General features: G+C 42.5%; 1 protein-coding gene across 2 annotated transcripts in view; it reads left to right on the forward strand.

The window, feature by feature from the left end:
• Positions 1 to 12,339, forward strand: part of LOC114935017 (uncharacterized) — a 45,873-nt gene extending 33,534 nt beyond the window's left edge. The window contains exons 5-6 of one of the 2 annotated variants that reach the window (XM_029307761.2): positions 9,274 to 9,350; positions 9,809 to 12,339. In XM_029307761.2, coding sequence (XP_029163594.1) covers positions 9,274 to 9,350; positions 9,809 to 10,412 — 681 coding nt within the window. In that variant the 3' untranslated portion in view covers positions 10,413 to 12,339. The remainder of the gene's footprint in view (positions 1 to 9,273; positions 9,351 to 9,808) is intronic. The other variant, XM_029307762.2, reaches the window with a different exon arrangement.
• Positions 12,340 to 16,152: the final 3,813 nt, after the last annotated feature.

The following is a 16,152-nucleotide window of genomic DNA, read 5'->3' on the forward strand; positions in this document are numbered from 1 at the left end:
GGTTGCGCATCATCGTGTCCTTGTCGCAGGATGCGACGATTCCCTCCCGTCTGCAAAATTGCGGTAAATTAGGTGTGTAAGTGCGTATTAACAGTAAATGAGCGCGGTTTACTTTGCAATTGACGCGACGCGGAAGTATATTGTACGTCCAAGGTTGCAAATCGTGATCGAGCGTCAGCAAAATGGCATCTTGCGCCGTTTTTTCCTCCATTTGCGCGACCTGGCTAATCCTCATTGAAATATAAATTTGTGGAATGAAAATCGGAAAAGATACAGCATCCTCGTGCGATACGAAAGAAATTAATTAATTAAAAAAAAAAAGATGACTATAAATTATCTCAAATTGTCTGAAAACATCCTTGTTTGTTGGGTCGGAAAGATAGACATTTCGAATGAATTTATTAAGTCCCGATGTAACGACACGCCAGAAATAAGCGCCATAAACCCGTCGCTAGTCTATGTAGGGCAAATGTTCAAAAATATGGACGACATGCCCCTTAAAAATCGCCATATGTGTCGGGCAATAATTCAGACACTTGCCACCGTGCTCGAGCATCACCAAATGAACCGAGGGGGACACCCAAAGAGAGAAAACAAAACGCAAAAGAGTGGAAAAAAAGGAACAAAAACCGAAATAAAAGAGTGCAGAAGGGAAGTGTGTTAAAGGGAAAAAGAATGAAAGACAAGAAGCCACAAGAAATTGTCAATGAGAAAGTTTGGCTCTTCTGGAGATTTGACATTTCGAAAAAAAAAAAAAGAAATCCCTCTAAACCGTGTAATCTTTTTTCTATTGTTTGTATCCTCTCTCGTCAAGATCGACGTTTAAGGTAGAAAGAAGAAAGCAAAAGAAAGGCTGAAGAGGCAGAAGGCGATGGTTTTAGTGGCTGCGAGCGTCGGCGTCGGCGCTGGCGCGAATGAAAGAAAACATAAATAATCGCGTTCAAATGAGACAAGAGAGAAGAAGGAAGAGGAAGACGTAGAAAAAGAAGAAGAAGAAGAAGAAGAAGAAGAAAGGCTGGGCCCTCTTTCGGAGCCACACACGGCGGTTGTGTGTCTCGACCTCGTCGAACCTGATGCCTATACTACTCCGCCCCCTCTCGACGTTCTGGTGCTCTCGACACGCTGAAGAGGAAGCTGACACGGGAGACGATGGCTCATCGCCCTGACGTCGTAGCCTTCCGTGCGCGCATAGATTTATCTCGCGATCCAACGTCGTTCGTTCAATGCGAACGAGTTATCTCCTCACCAAATATCGCTCGTCCGAGACACCTCGGACGAGATGCTTCTCGCGATCTGATGTCCTTCAAAGCTCCAGACGGACTACATTAAAGACGAGTTCTTCCACGAGAGGGTTAATTAATTCGCTGTCCCAGACGGGGCAACACGCGCGTTGCGTGAGCAGAGATTAAAACCCGCTTCCGCTCGTCGACGTCAAAGTGACGTTAATGATCGTGTTGATATCACACTTTTCTCGAGGCCCTTCGACACCGGCCGGCATGCAACCAGCCGTCGGGAATTAACGCTCAAGTGATCGCGTGAATTTTCATGAGTTGGGGATACGTTGTGCGCGATATTACCCGGCGTGTACCAAAAACATCGCTGCTTGTGTGTCAGAGATATAAAGCGTTTCTTTCCTTCATTTCTTTCTTTCTGTAGGATATACTTTGGATCTTTTGATTGCAATTTCAATGATACAGCACAATCAGTTTCTGCCTATCTAGAATATTAATATACGAGTAGTTCTCACACGCTAAAATATGATAAAAAATTAACTGGAATATCAAAATTTTATAATCTAAATTAACCCAAATATACACTTTATTTCAAAAGTCGAGGTTTAAAATGATCAAACACACCATGTCCAAGATATATCGTCTCATGACAAAGAAATATTATATAAGTGATATTAAAAATCGTGGAAAAATCAATATTCTACAGATGCATAATTTTGTAAAAAATTGGAGTAATCGAGCGTAAGACGGGTCGACAAAGGCGTCGCGTTTGAATTAAAACGTCGCTCGTGGCGTCGGGTCCGCGTCGCGACGTATTTATAAATCAGCCGGCGTATGATAATTTAATTTTATCGCTAGTCGTCACCATAGCGGCAGGGCGGCGTTTTGGCGGCAAAGGGCGAAAAAAGGCGGCGTGATGGGCGAGCGAGCGTGGCGGCGCGAGCACACAAGCGGCACTAAATAGCACGCTGAGACGAGAGATCAGAGGGAGAGAGAGAGAGAGAGAGCGAGAGAGCACGGGGAACCCCTTCCTTCAATGAGCGTGTCTCTATTAAATCTATTATTAGAGAACCCGGGGTCTCTCTCTCTCTTTCGGGTGCGAAAGCATCCCTTTCAATTACCTACGGCTTCATTTCGCGCGCTTTCTACCGGGTGTGTGCGACTCGGGGAGTTCGTTTAAGGGAGAACGATAACGCTCCGTAAGCTCCTCGAAGGAGTTTCGAGGATCGCGAAAGCCTGAGGATATTATCCGGGGATCTACACGGTCTGGATCTCCGGAGTATCGCAAGATCCGTAGGGTTTAAGGATGCGGGGATTAGAGTATCAGGGGATCTTCCGGGAAGTCGGGCAAGTCTAAAATTTGAGGATGTAAGTATCGGAGGATTCGAAAACTCAAGAATTCGAGGATACGCGAAGATCTAAATAAGAGAAAAATCCCAATGTGCTGGAAAATGTTCGAGATTCCAAGTATTTCCTGATTTAAAACTCAGACTTATGAATCCAAGGATGCGAAAAATCTACGTTATATATATGTACCAAGTTTCGAGAACACATAACGTAAAATTTATATTAGAAGAAGCTAACAAGACAACTTTTAGAATTCAACACTTTAAGGATCCAAGTATTTGACAATTTAGAAATATATAAAATTTCATTATCGGAGGATTTGAAGCAATTTTCGTGAAAAATCTGAATTACAACGAAAGAGAACGAGTAATCACCATTCTAATGAACGTTATTGAAATAGCATAACATAAAAAATATTATTATTGGAATATAATGACGTTTAGACTTTGTGTTTTGACAAGTATAGATTTCCATGATATTTCCGATCGCATCAATTAAAAAAGCATCAGGCTATCCATTACGGAGCATGATTTATCGTCGCGTAAGGCCGTTATCGCAATTAAACGCGTAATGTCGCGCTCGTATACACATTTTGACCCGCATCGGTGTTTCCGTAATGAGAAAACAAGCGCGCGTGTTCCCCCGATAAACGGAATATTATCGTTGCGTGAAATAATGTCGACTTTATTCCGCGCTAAGCTGAAGTTTACGATGCTTATCCGCCGCGTCGCCGAACGAGTCGCCTCTCTCTCTCTCTTTCTCGCGCAATTAGTCTTGCAAATTTGATTACGAGCCTGCGCCGAAACAATACGCGAAGCGTTATCGGACGATTATTAGACGAACCTTTTAATTATCGCGCGAGCGCCCCAACGGCATTTCAATTTTAAATTGGCCCCTTGCACGCATCCTCGGAATTTTCATAATGGCTATCTTGCGCGCAATTAACGGCTTTAGCTATCAAAAATCTACGGCGCCGCGAATTATCCCTGCTCCCGGGAGAAATCGCTTATTAATCAATTACGGCGATCTTAATCGTCGTCGAACATGAGCGTGCTGTAAAACGCTATAAAACTCATGAAATAAACGAAAAAATGGCATTAGAAAATAAATTGTACTTTTAAAATATATTTTTTTGGCCAAGACATTATACATTTTTTTAGTCCGATTACCACGTTCAAATAAATAATTTGGCATATCTTATACATGTTAACAATTTGCGACATGTCTGAAATGATGAAGTTATACAAAAATCTATCCTTTTATTTGATTATCCGACTAAAAAAATAGATGCCAGAGTTTGAGAAAATCACCTGCACTTTATTTCACATCGTTTTCAGAGCTTCTCAATTATTTGAGTTTGCATAAAAAAAGGCATAATAAGTTTCGGGTCAAGTTTTGATGTTTCCGACCTCTTTCTCGTCCTCCCTTAATTTCTTTACAAAAGACCAGGTTCTTCCTGGACTCAAGTGGACCTGCACACGCGAGCTGGGAGCATGTATCAGAATATATCCGGGCATCCGACTTGGACCCGCTCCGCCCACTATGTTCGCAAATTCTCTCTCAATTTTCATCGGTCCGGCGCTCCGCAGCTGGACGTAATTGGCTACCTGTCCTTCGATCGGCACGGCCGATCTGTCCTCGGGCCGGTCGATCATTGATCTGCGTGTGCGTGTGCGTTCTCGACAGAAAATTACTTTCCGCCACGCCGTCGCAGCCTCGGAAACGCGCAAATTTTGCATTGAAGTTTTCGTCGCGTGACGCGCTTTGAAAGTCGAAGCCGCGATATACCGGGTGTTCCACTATAATGCAAGCTTTGTGTAAAATAACGAGGATAACAACACAGCAGATTATTTACAAAATTATAGAAGGCGAAAAGTAAAATATCCGTTTTTTGAGATTATTTTTTAATCATTCGGAGAAAATTTATCAGTGAAGATGATGTGTATTATATTATTAATGTTATACATCAAACTAAAATAATTAATCAAAACATTTAACTGGCACATATAATTCACACGAATTTTTGTAAAAAAATAAGTTAAAATTCAAAATAATGATAGAGCGGCGGAACACCCTGTAGACGCGGTTTCTTGTTCGCCTATTAACCACCAGTAATGACGCGGCGGCATCTTTCCGTACGATCGGCGCTGAGAGGATTCTCGAAAATTACTTTGCGAGCGCGGTATGCGTCGTAGGTAGGTACATACATACGTCGGCAACCGGCGTTTAAAGACGAGATCGGGGTCTCCTCCCGCGGGACGTGATACACCGCAAAAAGGCACGTACAAAGAGGTACGTGCGTGATGATGACACGAACGTTCGGCGCATTGTCGTGGGTAACGAGACGAATTCGCAAGTTTTATTCCTTAAAATATATGCCCCATGCAGTTCGAAAGAAATTTTCAAAGTATATCATATTGAATTTTCAAAATATTTCGATTTATAAAATTTATCAGCATTTTTATTTGATATTATTTCATATACATATACATATAATTTTTGTTATTCAATCCCCTTTTTTTCTCACGCGCATGTTCACGCTTAAAACACCATTACGCACATCGGCCCCGCTTGATAATCTTAATCGTCTCGTCCTCTTTAATGACTCGCGAGCGCGCCGGATGTCTCGTTCGCACTTCGCGTATCGCGCACGACACGGCATGCGTTCCCATGCGTGGCGGACCGTCATCTCTCGGGACGCGTCTCTCTCCGAGGATTTATTCGCACGCGGCGGGCGATGCGCTCCGCTCCGGCATCGGGGGCTACCGAGCCGAAGCAGAACGGCCGAGCATGCGAGGCGAATTTATCACGCGGTGTACCGCTCGCTGCGCCGCTACACTGTGCACAGCCTGACATCGTAAATCGGTCTGGGAAGTGGTCCAAGCGTTTGGCCGAGCCGTGTCAGCGAAATCGTATAACTTCGACGGACCGACCGCGTTTGTCGGAAAGCCCCCGGTCCCAGTGGCGTCGAGACTTTCAACGCCATTGCTGGGAATTTCATCGGTGTGAAATAGATCGGCCGATTTTCACGAATCATTCAATTCAATGTGACAATTTCAGATTCAGAGCTTTGCCTAAAAAATTTTATTTTTCTATGTCTACGTTATATTTTACACTCTACACTTAGTTGCAGGAAAATAATTTTAAAGACGTTAATAATTGTTTAATTAAAATCTAGCATTTTTCATGTAATTACAATCATCAAGATTGAATAGATAATATAGACTCTCACTATTCACTTAAGATAAATTCTAGCAAAATTTCAAAAAGATATAACTTAAGGAGTTAAAAGGAGAGAATAATGGGATTCTAAATTAAACTTGTACAGTGCGCAAAATCCAAAAACGCCACGCCTTTGCAAAGCAACAAATCCATCGTAAAGCAGAGAGCTCGACAAGAATGTCGGTCGGTAAAGCGTCGATATCAAAGACCCAGAAGTCGTTCTAAACTCGCGTCCGGTATGGTCCGCCTCGCGGATTTCAAAGACCCGCGCGAGACGGAATATCGTCCGGCGATCCGCTCGTAAAATGACGACGCCGCGCCGCCGCGAATCGTCGGGCAGACCGATGACGAGAGGCGAATGCAGGCAGGACAGGGGGAGGAGATGCAGGAGACGTAGGTGGCGAGATGTTGTCGAGGGAGCGAGGATGCTGACGGCGATGCTGATGGTGGCGATGGTGGCGGGCCAGATGTTTGGTTAATGATGTCAGCGGAATCGTAACTAAAACCGAGGCGGCCCCGGGCTTAGCATCGGCTTAGCCTCAGCTTTGAAGGAAAGAGTCTTATTACCCGGGGTCTGCACGTGCTGCTCGTGAGCGCGAAACCGTAGGGTAATTGGACCACCCACTCGACACACCAAGAGTGCCACTCTCTCCTCTCGCCGCCTTCCTTTCTCCTCTTTTCTTTTCTTCTTTTTCCCTCCTGTTTCCTTTTTTTCTTCCCAGCCCTCCGAAGATGCGAAAACGGCGACGAGCTTTCGACGAGCAGATAAACTGAAAGTCGCGCGACAACTTCCAGTCCGATCGGTCGCCCCAATGCAACTTCGTTCTCGCGACGTGGAAAAGGATGCTGACGCGTATCTTCCAGCTTATCGAGAATACTGGTTCATCGTGAAAGCATAACGATAAATCCGATTAAAACGTATATGACAGGAACGAGTATGACGGCTACCTCGTACTACATTATACATTACAAATGTTGTTACAAGTCGTTGCTTTTCTCTGAAACGGAATTTTTCGTGTTGAAAATGCAAAGATGGATTAATTTTCCAACTATCATTTCTGTCTCCTTACATTGCTAACGACTTTATTTCGTATCATATTTTTATTTCACGTTATTAATTAATTCATATTCTAATTTACGATATTGAGTTAAATCTCAAAGTGGAGCGATGTACCTAGCGGGATAATTTTTCTTCTAATTACCTATTATGGAAATGCGACCCCTCGTTTGCTTTCGAGTTACGGAACAGTGCAGATTAATTGGACCACCTACGGGTTACTGCAGTTGCGACAAGCGGCTCCCTTTTCCAAATAAATACGCGCGTGTTGTGCCTCGTCTTGGGTAGCGGGAACCTTACGAGAGACATCGGTACCCCAAGTCGAAGCAGTAGGAGTGTGTCATTCGGGCGAGCCGCATCACATCTCGTCCGTGACACTCGACCCGGAAGACAAGGCTGATTTATGCCTGCTGGCTCGCCGCGCCGGACGGAAATTGGATGGGTCCGCGTCGAGGGATATCATTGCGTTTGTTTGACATTTTTATGTGGTACCGTCGATGTTCTCCGTCGTTTGAGCGCTAGCGCGTCTGAGAAGTCGCTAATTAACGCGTCGTCTAATCACCCAATTACCATATCCGAACTTGCTTTCGGCCAACTAACACCTTTGACATCTGGAAAGTTTATCAAAAATAAAAAAAGATCGCGCCTTCGTATAACACTCGTCGCAGATATAATTAGGTAATCCTTTAAGAACGTGTAAGCATAATAAATTTATTTAATTTTTCTATAATGAACTGTTTCACTTTTTACGTGAGTGACTTATTTATTTTTTATATATTTTAAAAGAATCTTTATATATAATAAAATACATATCTCATTTAAACAAAAAATTTACTTAGGACAACTCACTTTTTTTTGTTTCTAAAAAACTTATGTTTTAAGTTATATAATAAATAATATATACATTGTACGCGGAAAGTAATAAGAAAGGTGGAAAAATATGAGAAATAAAATTTCGCAGACCTTTATTCAGGTTGTCATCGTTTTTATTTGAAATTCTTTGCTGCGTCTTTTTCGAGTCTTGCGAATGTTATTTCTGGTTTTGCACTTAAACACGTGAAAAATCTCGATTCGACGATTCTTTGTATTTAGAAATTTTGCAAACAGGTATCTCCATCCTGTGCAACTAAATTCTTAAATGTTGTGGGAAACGAAGGGTATATACGAGAAGGGCATTGCTGAAAATGAAGCCACCTGTGTATCATCGTGGGTGGGCCAAACGTCCACGCGCAAAACATCCGACTTATGACGCAAAGCCGACTCAGGATAGCTTTTCTAGGGTTGGGACGAGAGCGGAACGAAAAAGGAAAACAGTCCGACCACTTAAGGGGCTATACTACAAATGTGATGATGTAGGCCTAAACGCATAGATAGGCAAACTTTGTGGAATTCTTTCCTTCATCGATCATGGTTCGACACTTCTTCGAGCATCCATACAGCGTGAACAAAGCTTTTTACCCTCACAGTGAGAGAATCTTAACGTGACAAAATATGTTTCGGTAGAACTTGGTTCAATATAAAAAGATACAAAGAATTGTAGAAAGAAAGAAAATTAATACGGCACAATAAAAATAAAACTATACTAAAAAAAAACATTATACGAAACGGCTACCGACAACCTTTTTTTAAGATTTAGTTTTTTTAAAGCATATAATAACGGTGCTATATAGCTTTTGTAAGATTTCGCTGCTATTGGGATTAAGGGAAAACTCGTGGGAAAATTTTTCTCTTGTAAAATCGTGTGTAAACGCGCGCATTAGTGTAATTACAAATTGGTGTTTTTATTGGACTCAGTAAGTACGGTTCTTTTGATCGCCAATAAATAGAAAGATCGTTCAATTTGCCGTGCAATGAAGACACTTTATCGAAGGATTAATTGTCGTACAATGTTCTTATCAAGCGATATCGCGATCGCTTCTTTCATCCCGATTTAAAATGATATCTGACTCGGTTCGGGCGATGAATCAACCCTCGCAGCTCGACTTTCCACTATTATTTTTCACAAAAAATTTCATTGCATCCCCCGTCGCTTTCTCGCAACAGCGAGGATTCACCCGTGCATCAGCGTTCCCCTATCTCTTTCCTCCAATTCTCCCGATTTCCCCGCCTCGCCTTTCCCCGTCCTGATGGTAGTAGGTACGTCGCTTCGCCGCCTTCTTCTAATTTTACGAGCCGTTGACTCCCGATCGATGGAACGAACCGTTTCGAAACAGCCGGCCGTTTTCCGCCACGCGCCGTTGACCGTACGGTGACGTAATTTTCCCGAAGCGAGGCTGAGCGCCGGGTAATAAGATCGGTTAATGTGCGAGAGATCGTCCCGATGTTTAATGCGAATCCGAGGACGACCGGATATCCGATTGTCGATCTTTCGTTCGCCAAGTTACTAACCGACCGTCGCTTTTCCGCCTGTTACAGATCACAAAACTCAAGATCGACAGTAATCCGTTCGCCAAGGGCTTTCGAGATTCTTCTCGGCTTACCGACTTTGAGAGGTGAGTTGCTTAACGATAAACTTTGACATTACGCACGTCAGGAGTTTAACTCTGCGCTCGATCGTGAAATAAAATTCAAATTTAAAATTGCGTATACAGAATCGATATCGATCCAACATCAATTTTTCTTTTATAACGGATTCTGTGTTGTTTTAGAAATTAGGTTCATATATTTTTCCTCCATTTCTTTTCTGTGTTGAAATATTATACTTTCTAAAGTTTAACATGGTCTCTGTCGGGCTGTCAGTTAAGTTAAACGATTTAAAGAAAGATCATTAATTTTAGGAACACAAAAGCTTACATGGCTGGGAAAAAAAATATTAAAAATGACAGCGTGAAACACAATTAAATTTATCAATGAATAACAGTTTATCAATGAAGAGCCGAAAACTACGAAACGAATTCTTCGAAGAATTTCTCGAGTTCATAGCTAGAAAACGGTATGCATAATGGAGCAGTTTTCCTTTTAGGGAAACGATGGAATCCATGTTGGCGGAGCAGCAGTCATTGAGGTTTCCGCATCGATTGCCTTTCGAAATGGAGCAACTCCAGGCGGGCGCGGTGAGCAATCTTAGTCTGGAGGAGAAGGCTTTATGGGCCGCGCGTTCTCAGATGTTGTTAAGGGCGGCGGCGGCCGTAGCTGTCAGTCCCTATGCTCAATTGGTTAGTCCGGCTTTAGTCTACCCAGGCGCGCCGACAGCCGGCACCAGTCACCAACAACAGCAGCAACAACAGCAGCAGCATCAGCAGCAACAACAACAGCAACAGCTGGGCCACCTATGGTGGGCCTCGTCGATCGGTCCAACTCTGTTCGCGGCGGCGCATCATCAGCAGCAACTAGCCGCCACTAGCTCGCAACAAAATCCCACGTGTCCCGCGGCTCCGCGACCTCTTTACCCGTCACCGCTCGCCCTGGCTCATCACCGATTCTCACCCTACCACACGACGACCGCCCCCAAGTCCTCGACACCGGCCGTGCCGTCGCCGTCGCCGTCCAGAAGGGCTACCCCGTCGCCTACGGATAGTCTCAGCAGGGAGGCTCAGGATCTGTCGCCCTCGTAGTCGCCGGTTCTCTTGTAGTCTCGAGACGTTAGAAACGTATCGGTCGTGAATTTTTCCAATAGAGAAAAGTTTCAGACTTTGTAAGGCTGCGCGCAAAAGGAGTCGAATTCTCGAACGTGAAAGATTTCAATAAATTGGACCACGAATTTAGCAGTGTTTTTTTTCTTTTTTTTTCTTATGGAAAAAACGTGCAATTCGCGTGAGAAGTCACGCGACGAAAGCGTGATTGATTCGTATAGCTTTGCAATATTCTTCTTCCACGGAGAAATGAAGAAATTTTACGCGCGACGAGAGTCGATTTCCCTCGTTCACTTGTTTAATTTAAATTATCTCTTTTTAGATTTCTAAAATATACACCAATTCTATAAAATTGGTTACAGCATTCTTTTCAGAAGAATGCAGAAGTGCAATACTTATTAAATTAATATTAATAATTTATTAATAATTATTTAACTTATCCTTATTGTATTTTAAGGAGCCGGTCTCCGTTTCGTTCGGTGAACACGTAATGGCTGCACGAAAAGGCATTCATATTGTAAAGGGAGACAAATTGTTGTAAAATGTTTGCGCAACGGAGATCGATTTTCGTCGCGCGTGTCACGCATCGCACAGTGTCGGAAGGAGTATGTCGAAGCCGGTATTGACGATACTCGCGGAACCCGCGGCGTGAATAGCGACGATAATTGTGGTGTCAAAGGTTCTCGAGCCGCACTCGCCGTCTTTCTCTCGCGCCGAAACGCGAAAGAAACGTAAAGCTCACGCTCTCCCCGGCTGAACTCTCGACCTTTGGCGAGCATGGTGGCAAAGCGCAGGAGGACTCCAGCCGTCTCACGTGACTCGACGATTCCCGTTGTCTCCCGACCGGACCTCTTGGAACCCGGAGGAGGGCCCGACCTGTGTATATCCTTGCTTCGATCAGCGATCGGAGGCGATAGGGTCGCCGCGATCCTGGTAGTCAAGATACACCTATGCATACACTTTGAAAAGGAAACGATATCATTACGAAAAATCTGTTACACTTGTGGAGGACAAAAATAAGGTACCATGTTGTTTTTTTCAATTCAATTTTTTTATTCTTATTTTTTATTATTTCTTAATTGAAATACATTTTTTCTTATATCGATTCTTGTGGCAATTTTTAAATGAATGAAAAAATCAGGAAAGGATACATTTCAATTGTATAAGTTCATATATATATTTTTGTAGGTATTTTTAGTGAAATAATTTTCGTTACATAAATATATCTGATTTGTCCGAATTAGATTATGTTGAAAATTTAGATTGTCCGAAATCGTTTCTTTTCAGTAGTTTTTGTTTCGTATTTTTTTTTATACGCAAGTAACATCGCGCGTTGTTTAAAAATGGTGCGAATTGCTGCACGCGTGAAAAATACGTGAATGTTGTAAATATGTAACCATCTAGATTCTCAAGGCGGCATAATTGCCGTACATGGTACACGTATATATACAATCTTTAAGGGCAACTAAGTTGTACGGCGATTAAAGTTTACTGTATATAGGTATACATATATCTACTTGCGACGTAAGGTAACTACGCCTCTATTTCTTGTAACATAAGCTGTATATTTCGTATCACGACCTATTGTTATCGTTATTTATGTTTCGATTTCCGTATTTCCGGCGCGGAGAAGCGCGCAAAGTGAACGTAAGAGCGAAGGATCTGCGATTCCGAAATAAAATCAGAATCTTTGGACGATTCGAGGATTTTAACTTTCGAGAATTCAAAACGATCCGACACTTTGCGCGATCTCGCGAGCACACCTTAAAGGGTTATTATCGCCGCGGCGACTAGTTAGTTAGCGTAGAGCGTTATATTGTTAATGCTTGTGTTGTGAAAAAAACGCATACACCCATTGCTGTGCAAGCTGCTCCCTTGTAAATAAACCCTAATAAACTCTTGTACTGAGCGTATCGTTCCGAATATTTCCTCTGTCCATCGTGCGTTTATTCCTCTTCATCCACGAAAATTATTTCACTCATTATATATAGAAATAGACGAATTTTCTTGAAAAAATTACATTTTTGACAACCTATGACAACAAATATCTATACATTATCATATATAAAATTGCTCGCTAAATAACAAGAACATTTTTTTATTATAGATTCATTTATCGTCGCAACGCAGAATTATTATTCTTCGAACAGAGAGCGTCTCTAGTACTTTCTCATACCTTCCTGGCGTAGATAAATCTGTATTTCCGAGGTAAGAAACCATTATTCCAAACGCAATGATTCCGGCGTGTACACGCTTAGGCAAATGTTGTTGGTTCTGTACGGTTAACCAGCTACAGGATGCCCCGTTTAAAGGCATCATCACGCGATCCTCAAGCCGACCGTGCGATTAGGGGATGAAGGAGTCACCGTCTGCGCTGGGAAAGCGAGACCGTCGAAGCGTCACGAGATCGCACTCTCGCAAACGCTCGTCGTTTCCGGCGATGGATATTTTTATTAGCACACGTTACGTATATTTATCGTGTTGTAAAACACTGAGACCTATACGTGTGTGCGTGCGAGAGAAAGTTCAATTAAAAATTAAATCTCTTTTCTTCAAGAATATAATGTAAAATGTACACTTTTTTATGTCAAGCAGTTTTTTCAGGCGATTTTTACAAAATAATTCAATATTTTTATTAATACTTATATTTGTTTGACATTTTATTTATTGCATTTGCTCTGTCAAAAGTGCATAAACAAACTTTATTGCAGCGAAGAAATTAATTAAGTATGCTAAACTTTCATGTGCTTGGATGAGAATTGATCGCTTATTGAAATATTCGCTTTATTAATTTGTCGAGCGCGATGATTGTGTCGTAAAGCGAATTGGATGAATATATTTTCGTCGTTATGGTCGATTCGCATCAGACGGGCATTATTAGAATGAATAGACCGGCTGGTCTGCCGATCTATCCTTCGGCTGTAAATCACGCTATGAAAGAATCCGGTATTAGAGAGGGGAGTTTAACAGCGGCGAGTACATTACAAGACAAGGAAAGGGGGAAAAAAAGCGGCGCAAAGGTAACATTGAAAATGTTCGCCGTTTTGATTAACATTTGGATTATGGCCTCTCCCGTCGTAAAGCATGCGATTGCGATCGCACCTTCGGGAGATTGACGGTGCATGGAATCTCCTTCGCTCATTAAAATGAAATTACCTGCATTACCTGCAAATAGCTTCGCGATTGAGAGTGTAATTTTCGAAAAAAACATCTCGGATGCCAGAAAGACGTTTAAGGACATCTTAATCTTGGAGATATCCTTTTCAAGACTTTCTCTTGATTCTTCTCGAAATATTTAATGTAATCGGATTATCACATTTTTTAAATTTTGTTTTGCGTCTATTAAAAAATAATTGTTGCGACTTTAAATCGAGGAAAATTCAAACGCTTCTTCACTTTTTCAACGTGGTTTCTCTAGAACTGTATATAATTCCGCGCGTGCAAGAGAACGGCGCGTTATCCTGGACAGGAGGCGGACGGTTTCATCAGGCCTGGCCAAGTCCCGCAGGACACACTGCGAGAAACCACCGTCGGAGAACTGGTGGTGTTTTAATGCGGAATGAAGGCATTATAAACCCATTAGCCAGTGGGCCGAGCCCATTCGCTTTTGCGTGCGAATGTGCGCCGCCGCTCTTTATTTAAATACACAAAACATTAACGGCTTGGCTCGTCCTGCAGCCCCTATCCTTGGCACCGATGTTGTCGTTATCCTGCTGCCGGAATTTTTTTTTATAGACAGCGGTCGGTCCTTTCCCTGCAAATCTCCATGTCTGTTAACTTAACGATTTCGAGACATTTTTCAATTTACATATTTCTCAGTCTACAGGGTGTATGGATACGTTGATTTTTTTCTGACATGCATATAATAGATATATTTTTGCAGACTGCTTAAAAATTTTATTCTTTTGAAAACGTTTTCAGAGTTTAATAATTATGATTATATAATTCGTATTTTACAAAATTTTATATACCGTGCTCATTAAAGTAATAGACAGCCTTAGCTAATCCCTTTAGTTAAAATGTACAACGTATAGTTTTGTTTTTAGTTTCGCTATTTTTCGTATTTTCTGCACTTCCTTGATGCCTCGATGCACTCATCTTACTTCCTTGTCTTATTATGTTAATTTGTGCTTTACAATCTAATTCCTTGTTTGTAAAATGCCTCGAGGAGGATTTGTAAAATATTCTTGCTTTTCTTCTCTCTCAATTTTGTTCGTTTCTCTTCCTCCCTCTTTTCCTCTCTCTTTGTCTCCGTATGCCCTTTTCCTCCAAGGGATACTCCGTCAGCCTTAATAACAACTTGCTTAACCGACTCACGGCACCGCTCATCCAGCGTGTCTGTTAAATCGTTAATTACCCCCGCGAGAAGGTGAGATCAGAGAAACAACGAGCGGAGGGACGAGTGAGTAAAAAGAGCCAGAGCTAAGAGAACAAATGCAGAAAAAGAAAGAGCCAGTTGGCGAACGAAGGGAAGCAACGTCGAGAATCCAGGACGAAAAACGGCGACGATCGAGTCGTTTCGTCGTGCCTTTTTTTCTTGTCTTCCCTCTGGCCCATCCTCTTTTCCCTTGCCCTTCTTGTACTTTCTGGAAGCTGCACCACTGGTGAAACGCCCACTTCCTGGCTGATGCACGGCCACTTTATTCCGCGTTTGAGAGCGAAAGGGTCACAAAAAGATACGGCGAAGAAAAGGAGAAAGGGAGAAGAAATAAGTAGTCGTTTTGCCTAATCTCTTCGGTAATGTCCCGCCGAGAATTAACGAGCCAGGACAAGAGAAAAAGGAAGGGATGAGGGAAGGGGAAAAGGGTTGCTAGCACCTAGACTCGGCATTAATTATGTTGGTTGCCACAGGTGCCAACAATCTAATTGTCGGATCTCGATCGAATCGCAATCATCCGTATATCGATTATGTCGGTGTCTCAAACGCGAATGGGGTATCTTTTTCCTGCCTTCGTCGAAATTTGTTATTCTCCTCAACCCTCTCATAAACTTATGAAGATAATCAATTTTGTACTACGTTAAAGATATCAGTTCTCGTGCAGTCAAGCAACGTTATTCGGATGGGGCTGAAATTGACCCTTGTTTTTTTTTTCAATGACCATATCCCGTGATTAATATATACGAGTGCATTATTAAATTAATTAATACATTAAACAAATGAATGTTATTTACAGTAAATAATATTCTATTGAATATCTTATTTTTATCAACATTTATTTACTATTAGATTAAAAATTTCCGAATGTGATGAAATAGAAAATGGGAAACCTTTCCATAAAGAAGCTTTCTTTTAGAAAGTCTGTGCTTGGAAACATAAATAAATTTTTTTTTTTCAAAAGAACACCTGGTAATTGCGCCCCGGGGAGAGGGAAGGGGGTAGAAAACAGCAATCGTGAAAGAAAATGGCGGTCCGACGATGCCACCAGTATCGATTTGGCACTCGACGGCACCCATCGTCGTACACACACACACACACACACACGTGTACGCGTGTGTTCACCCCCGCAATCGCGTAGGTGCGAACCGCAGGGCACGAGGGCGCCGTTTCGCGTGCGCACGTGGACGGGATCGAGAAGGGATGATGGCGGGCGAGATGGCACCCGGTCGGCCGGTTATTAACCAGCGCGCGTTTGCGCTCCGCATTTGCGCGCTCCCTTAAGCACGTATTAATTGATCGAATTAATTTGCCGATTCGCGGCGTGCCGTGAGCCTCCGCGGGGAG

The sequence above is a fragment of the Nylanderia fulva genome, unplaced genomic scaffold (genome assembly GCF_048542155.1).
Source record: "Nylanderia fulva isolate GAGA-0341 unplaced genomic scaffold, ASM4854215v1 Scaffold35, whole genome shotgun sequence".
NCBI classification, from domain to species: Eukaryota; Metazoa; Arthropoda; class Insecta; order Hymenoptera; family Formicidae; genus Nylanderia; species Nylanderia fulva.